The sequence below is a fragment of the Oncorhynchus tshawytscha genome, linkage group LG14 (assembly GCF_018296145.1).
Source record: "Oncorhynchus tshawytscha isolate Ot180627B linkage group LG14, Otsh_v2.0, whole genome shotgun sequence".
Classification (NCBI taxonomy): domain Eukaryota; kingdom Metazoa; phylum Chordata; class Actinopteri; order Salmoniformes; family Salmonidae; genus Oncorhynchus; species Oncorhynchus tshawytscha.
Genome location: NC_056442.1, coordinates 50,002,870 through 50,010,862, shown reverse-complemented (window position 1 = coordinate 50,010,862; position 7,993 = coordinate 50,002,870). Strand labels below are relative to the sequence as shown.

Genomic DNA, 7,993 nt, shown 5'->3' with positions numbered 1-7,993 from the left:
ATTCCACTGGGTACATACACCCCAGGAGATAACACGTTAAAACAATTCCACTGGGATTGTTTCAACATGTCATTTTAATTGTAAGTTAGTATATTTGTTATACGGTTCTAAAATGTGTGTACCTGTGGGTGTAGGTTCCGGGACACTCCGGTGGTGAAGTCGTCTAGCCGAGAGCTGTGTTACATCATCCTGGCTGGGATCTGTCTGGGTTATCTGTGTACCTTCAGTCTCATCGCCAAGCCCCATGCTGCACACTGCTACCTACAGAGACTGGGCATAGGCCTGTCCCCTGCCATGAGCTACTCTGCCCTGGTCACCAAGGTACATCATCAAGCCCCTCTTTACCTTGATTCTTTCACCTACCGTGTCCTTGTACATCTAGACATAAGGATTTCCCAAACAAATTGTGTTTAACGTCACTATTTCAGATTTCCCCCTTCTCCCCCTATGAAGTCTATTTATTAATTCATTCTCTCTGTGTTGTTGTTGTTGCAGACTAACCGTATCACCCATATCCTGGTTGTGTTGTTGTTGTTGCAGACTAACAGTATAGCCTGTATCCTGGCTGTGTTGTTGTTGTTGATGCAGACTAACAGTATAGCCCGTATCCTGGCTGTGTTGTTGTTGCAGACTAATCGTATTGCCTGTATCCTGGCTGTGTTGTTGTTTCAGACTAACCATATCACCCATATCCTGGCTGTGTTGTTGTTGTTGTTGCAGACTAACCGTATCGCCGGTATCCTGGTTGTGTTGTTGTTGTTGCAGACTAACAGTATAGCCTGTATCCTGGCTGTGTTGTTGTTGTTGTTGCAGACTAACAGTATAGCCCGTATCCTGGCTGTGTTGTTGTTGCAGACTAATCGTATTGCCTGTATCCTGGCTGTGTTGTTGTTGTTGTTGCAGACTAAGCCTATCGCAGGTATCCTGGTTGTGTTGTTGTTGCAGACTAACAGTATAGCCTGTATCCTGGCTGTGTTGTTGTTGTTGATGCAGACTAAGCCTATCGCAGGTATCCTGGCTGTGTTGTTGTTGCAGACTAATCGTATTGCCTGTATCCTGGCTGTGTTGTTGTTGCAGACTAACCATATCACCCATATCCTGGCTGTGTTGTTGTTGTTGTTGCAGACTAACCGTATCGCCGGTATCCTGGTTGTGTTGTTGTTGTTGCAGACTAACAGTATAGCCTGTATCCTGGTTGTGTTGTTGTTGTTGCAGACTAACAGTATAGCCTGTATCCTGGTTGTGTTGTTGTTGTTGCAGACTAACCGTATAGCCTGTATCCTGGTTGTGTTGTTGTTGTTGTTGCAGACTAACAGTATAGCCTGTATCCTGGCTGTGTTGTTGTTGCAGACTAACAGTGTAGCCCGTATCCTGGTTGTGTTGTTGTTGCAGACTAACAGTATAGCCTTTATCCTGGCTGTGTTGTTGTTGCAGACTAACAGTGTAGCCCGTATCCTGGTTGTGTTGTTGTTGCAGACTAACCGTATAGCCTGTATCCTGGTTGTGTTGTTGTTGTTGTTGCAGACTAACAGTATAGCCTGTATCCTGGCTGTGTTGTTGTTGCAGACTAACAGTGTAGCCCGTATCCTGGTTGTGTTGTTGTTGCAGACTAACCGTATAGCCTGTATCCTGGTTGTGTTGTTGTTGTTGTTGCAGACTAACAGTATAGCCTGTATCCTGGCTGTGTTGTTGTTGCAGACTAACAGTGTAGCCCGTATCCTGGTTGTGTTGTTGTTGTTGCAGACTAACAGTATAGCCTGTATCCTGGCTGTGTTGTTGTTGTTGATGCAGACTAAGCCTATAGCCCGTATCCTGGCTGTGTTGTTGTTGCAGACTAATCGTATAGCCTGTATCCTGGCTGTGTTGTTATTGCAGACTAATCATATTGCCTGTATCCTGGCTGTGTTGTTGTTGCAGACTAACCATATCACCTGTATCCTGGTTGTGTTGTTGTTGCAGACTAACAGTGTAGCCCGTATCCTGGTTGTGTTGTTGTTGCAGACTAACCGTATCGCCCGTATCCTGGCTGGCAGTAAGAAGAAGATCTGTACAAAGAAGCCCAGGTTCATGTCTGCCTGCGCCCAGCTCATCATCGCCTCTCTACTCATCCTGCTGCAGCTGGGCATCATAGTGGCTCTCTTCCTCATGGAGCCCCCACAGGTAGGCCGTGCCCATTGTGTGTGTGTGTGTGTGTGTGTGTGAGTGTTTACAGTACGTACATGCTGACACTGTGTCACGGATCCCTCTGGAACTTTCATTGCGCACACCTGGCCCCTATTCCCACTAATTGTATTTGTATAAAAACTCAGCAAAAAAAGAAACGTCCTCTCACTGTCAACTGCATTTATGTTGGAGCAGGGGAGTAACAAACTGGGAACAAAAAGGGAGTAAACTTAACGTGTAAATATTTGTTTAAAACATAACAAGATTCAACAACTGAGACATAAACTGAACAAGTTCCACAGACATGTGACTAACAGAAATGGAATAATGTGTCCCTGAACAAAGCGGGGGTCAAAATCAAAGTAACAGTCAGTATCTGGTGTGGCCACCAGCTGCATTAATTACGGCAGTGCATCTCCTCCTCGTGGACTGCACCAGATGTGCCAATTCTTGCTGTGAGATGTTAACCCACTCTTCCACCAAGGCACCTGCAAGTTCCCGGAGATTTCTGGGGGGAATGGCCCTAGCCCTCACCCTCCGATCCAACAGGTCCCAGACCTGCTCAATGTGATTGAGATCCGGGCTCTTCGCTGGCCATGGCAGAACACTGACATTCCTGTCTTGCAGGAAATCACACACAGAACAAACAGTATGGCTGGTGGCATTGATATGCTGGAGGGTCATGTCAGGATGAGCCTGCAGGAAGGGTACCACATGAGGGAGGAGGATGTCTTCCCTGTAACGCACAGCATTGAGATTGCCTGCAATGACAACAAGCTCAGTCCCTCCACCTCCAAATCGATCCCGCTCCAGAGGACAGGCCTCTGTGTGTCGCTCATTCCTTCGACGATAAACGCGAATCCGACCATCACCCCCTGGTGAGACGAAACCGCGACTTATCAGTGAAGAGCACTTTTTGCCAGTCCTGTATGGTCCAGCGACAGTGGGTTTGTGGCCATAGGCACGTTGTTGCTGGTGATGTCTGGTTAGGATCTGCCTAACAACAGGCCTACAAGCCCTCAGTCCAGCCTCTCTCAGCCTGTTGCGGACAGTCTGAGCACAAATGGAGGGATTGTGCATTCCTGGTGTAACTCGGGCAGTTGCTGTTGCCATCCTGCACCTGTGGTCTGCCACTGCGAGGACGATCAGCTGTCCGTCCTGTCTCCCTGTAGCGCTGTCTTAGGCGGCTCACAGTTCGGAAATTGCAATCTATTTCCCCGGCCACATCTGCTGTCCTCATGCCTCCTTGCAGCATGCCTAAGGCATGTTCACACAGATGAGCAGGGACCCTGGGCATCTTTCTTTTGGTGTTTTTCAAAGTCAGTAGAAAGGCCTCTTTAGTGTTTTCATAACTGTGACCTTAATTGCCTACCGTCTGTAAGCTGTTAGTGTCTTAACGACCGTTCCACAGGTGCATGTTCATTAATTGCTTATGGTTCATTGAACATGCATGGGAAACAGTGTTTGAACCCTTTACAATGAAGATCTGTGAAGTTATTTTGATATTTACGGATTATCTTTGAAAGACAGGGTCCTGAAAAAGGGATTTTTCTTTTTTTGCTGAGTTTATGTGCCCTTTATTCACTATGGTGCTGTTATTGTTACAATGTCCGTTGGTACGTGTGAGTACCTGTGCTGTGTGTTTTGGGCTTTCCTGCCCTTGTGGATTGCACAGATGATTACGGGTCTCGTCCCGTGTGATAATCATTGTGCGCTAGTGTTATTTATTCGAGGTACTCCTCGCTCTTTTGTTCGGGTTTCAACGCTGTGTTTTTGTATAGTGCTTGTTTGGTCTTCGCCCCGTACCTTTACATGGCACGCTGTAATTTGGGTAAAAAAAACTAACTATTACGCATTCCTGCGCCTGTCTCCCGATCCTTCATGCCAACGTGACGCACTGATGGCTTTACTACCTGCAGGTGATCCACGACTACCCCAGCATCCGGCAGGTCAACCTCATCTGTTACACCACCAACCTGGGCGTGGTGGCGCCACTGGGTTACAATGGCCTGCTGATCCTGAGCTGCACCTTCTACGCCTTCAAGACGCGTAACGTCCCAGCCAACTTCAATGAGGCCAAGTACATCGCCTTCACCATGTACACCACCTGTATCATCTGGCTGGCCTTCGTGCCCATCTACTTCGGTTCCAACTACAAGATCATCACCATGTGCTTCAGCGTCAGCCTCAGTGCCACTGTGGCGCTCTGCTGCATGTTCGCACCCAAGGTAAGACACACAACACTAGAGATAGAAAGTGGAGACAAACTAACTTCAGCTTTAACAACAAAGGAGTTTGACTGAGGACCTTGAAAAGTAATGTTTTTGGAAGATTGTGTTTGGTTATAAGGTTATTTATTTGTATTTTATTTATTTATTTTAGGGGGTAGATCAGCTTTAAGATTGCTGGTAGATTGTAGCTTCCATCAATGTAATTGACTGCATCACTTCCAATCCCCCACATATATTTTTTGCAAATATACAGTTGAAATTGGAAATTTACATACACTTAGGTTAGAGTCATTAAAACTCGTTTTTCAACTACTTCACAAATTTCTTTATAACAAACTATAGTTTTGGCGTGTCGGTTAGGACATCTACTTTGTGCATGACACAAGTAATTTTTCCAACAATTGTTTACAGACAGATTATTTCACTTATCATTCACTGTATCACAATTCCAGTGGGTCAGAAGTTTACATACACTACGTTGACCGTGCCTTTAAACAGCTTGGAAAATTCCAGAAAATGATGTCATGACTTTAGAAGCTTCTGATAGGCTAATTGACATCATCAAGGCCTACCTTCAAACTTAGTGCATATTTGCTTAGTGCATATCTTCATGATAAAATCAAAAGAAATCAGCCAAGACCTCAGAAAAAAATTGTACACCTCCACAAGTCTGGTTCATCCTTGGGAACCATTTCCAAATACCTGAAGGTACCACGTTCATCTGTACAAACAATAGCACGCAAGTATAAACACCACGGGACTGCTCAGGAAGGAGATGCGTTCTGTCTCCTAGAGATTAACGTACTTTGGTGCGAAAAGTGCAAATCAATCCCAGAACAACAGGAAAGGACCTTGTGCAGATGCTGGAGGAAACAGGTACAAAAGTATCTATATCCACAGTAAAACGAGTCCTATATCGAAATAACCTGAAAGTCCGCTCAGCAAGGAAGAAGCCACTGCTCCTAAACCGCCATAAAAAAGCCAGACTACTGTTTGCAACTGCACATGGGGACAAAGGTCATACATTTTGAAGAAATGTTCTCTGCTCTGATGAAACAAAAATAGAACTATTAGGCCATAATGACCATCGTTATGTTTGGAGGAAAAAGGGGGAGGCTTGCAAGCTGAAGAACACCATCCCAACCGTGAAGCACGGGGGTGGCAGCATCATGTTGTGGGGGTGCTTTGCTGCAGGAGGGACTGACTGATGAACTTCACAAAATAGATGGCATCGTGAGGAGAAAAATTATGTGGATATATTGAAGCAACATCTCAAGACATCAGTCAGGAAGTTAAGGCTTGGTCGCAAATGGGTCTTCCAAATGGCATACTTCCAAAGTTGTGGCAAAATGGCTTAAGGACAACAAAGTCGAGGTATTGGATTGGCCATCACAAAGACCTGACCTCAATCCTATAGAACAGTTGTGGGCAGAACTGAAAAGGCGTGTGTGAGCAAAGAGGCCTACAAACCTGACTCAGTTACACCAGCTCTGTCAGGAGGAATGGGCCAAAATTCACCCAACTTATTGTGGGAAGCTTGTGGAAGGCTACCCAAAACGTTTGACCCAAGTTAAATCATTTCAAGGCAATGCTACCAAATACTAATTGAGTGTATGTAAACTTTTGACCCACTGGGAATGTGATGAAATAAATAAAAGCTGAAATAAATCACTCTCTACTATTATTCTGACATTTCACATTCTTAAAATAAAGTGGTGATCCTAACTGACCTAAGACAGGAAATTTTCACTCGGATTAAATGTCAGTAATTGTGAGCAACTGCGTTTAAATGTATTTGGCTAAGGTGTATACCGTTCAAAAGTTTGGGGTCACTTAGAAATGTCCTTGTTTTTGAAAGAAAAGCTAATTTTTTGTCCATTAAAATAACATCAAATTGATCAGAAGTACAGTGTAGACATTGTTAATGTTGTAAATGACTATTGTAGCTGGAAACGGCTGATTTTTAATGGAATATCTACATAGGCATACAGAGGACCATTATCAGCAACTCCTTTGTTCCAATGCTATTCCAAGTTGATCATTTTAAAAGGCTAATTGATCATTAGAAAACCCTTTTGCAATTATGTTAGCATAGCTGAAAACTGTCGTGCTGATTAAAGAAGCAATAAAACTGGCCTTCTTTAGTCTAGTTGAGTATCTGGAGCATCAGTATTTGTGGGTTCGATTAAAGGCTCAAAATGGCCAGAAACAAAGACATTTCTGAAACTCGTCAGTCTATTCTTGTTCTGAGAAATGAAGGCTATTCCATGCGAGGAATTGCCAAGAAACTGAAGGTCACGTACAACGCTGTGTACTACTCTTTTCAGAGAACAGCGCAAACTGTCTCTAACTAGAATAGAAAGAGGAGTGGGAGGTGCACAACTGAGCAAGAGGACAAGTACATTAGAGTGTCTAGTTTGAGAAACAGACGCCTCACAAGTCCTCAACTGGCAGCTTCATTAAATAGTACCCGCAAAACACCAGTATCAACGTCAACAGTGAAGAGGCGACTCCGGGATGCTGGCCTTCTAGGCAGAGTTGCAAAGAAAAATCCATATCTCAGATCAGGCAATAAAAATAAAATATTAAGATGGGCAAAAGAACACAGACACTGGACAGAGGAACTCTGCCAAGAACGCCAGCATCCCAGAGTCGCCTCTTCACTGTTGACGTTGAGACTGGTGTTTTGTGGGTACTATTTAATGAAGCTGCCATTTGAGGACTTGTTTCTGATGTCCATTCGGTTTGATTTATATTTGCCATATCTTTCAAACTGTGCTGTTTCACAAAAACGTATTGGTTATAAGGGGTTTGTGAAGGGTTATAATAGTGTTATATAGTGCCTAGTGTGCAGTCTATGCTTATGAAGGGTTATGAAGCTCTTCGGTCTGTCTCTCTCTCTCTCTCTCCAGGTGTATATCATCCTGGCCAAGCCGGAGCGTAACGTGCGCAGTGCCTTCACTACGAGCACGGTAGTACGCATGCACGTGGGCGATGGGAAGTCCTCCTCAGCCGCCAGCCGCTCCTCCAGCCTGGCCAACCTCTGGAGGCGACGCGGCTCCGCCGGAGAGACACTCAGGTGTGTGTGTGTGTGTGTGTGTGTGTGTCGCAGGGAATACATAGAGATGCTGTAAAGGCTGTTTGGGGTCACACAGGAGGTAGAGTTTAGCTGAGGAATGTTTCAGAGATCGGTGCTGGGTCACTGCTCGCTAAGTGAATCTCATTTGAGGGCCGTTTCAGTAACAGCCTTTTTAGTGCAGGGCCATTTCAATGAAGGCCATCTGAGTCAATGCTTCCCCAGCCGCTGTGAGTCTGTCTCTCTCTGTCTGACCTGAGTCCGACCCGCATACCTGATTATGCAGACCACTTTCCAGGAGAAAGAGAGAGTGGGGAGAGAGAGAGAGGGGGGACAGATAGAGAGAGGGGGAGAGAGAGAGAGATGGAGAGAAGGGGAGGGAGAGAGAGAGAGAGGGGAGAGAGAGAGAGAAAGGGGAGTGCGAGAGAAGGGAGAGAGAGAGGGAGGGAGAGAGGAAGATAAAAAAACAATTGGAAGAGGACGGGCTAAAGACCAAGCTCTCTATCTCTAATGGAACAACCAT

At 45.2% G+C, this 7,993-nt stretch overlaps 1 protein-coding gene across 1 annotated transcript in view; it reads left to right on the top strand.

Annotated features, from left to right (window-relative positions):
- grm5b (glutamate receptor, metabotropic 5b) overlaps nt 1–7,993 on the top strand; it is a 126,843-nt gene that overhangs the window by 114,970 nt on the left and 3,880 nt on the right. The window contains exons 13-16 of the mRNA XM_042297618.1: nt 135–321; nt 2,002–2,160; nt 4,083–4,391; nt 7,307–7,473. Coding sequence (XP_042153552.1) covers nt 135–321; nt 2,002–2,160; nt 4,083–4,391; nt 7,307–7,473 — 822 coding nt within the window. The remainder of the gene's footprint in view (nt 1–134; nt 322–2,001; nt 2,161–4,082; nt 4,392–7,306; nt 7,474–7,993) is intronic.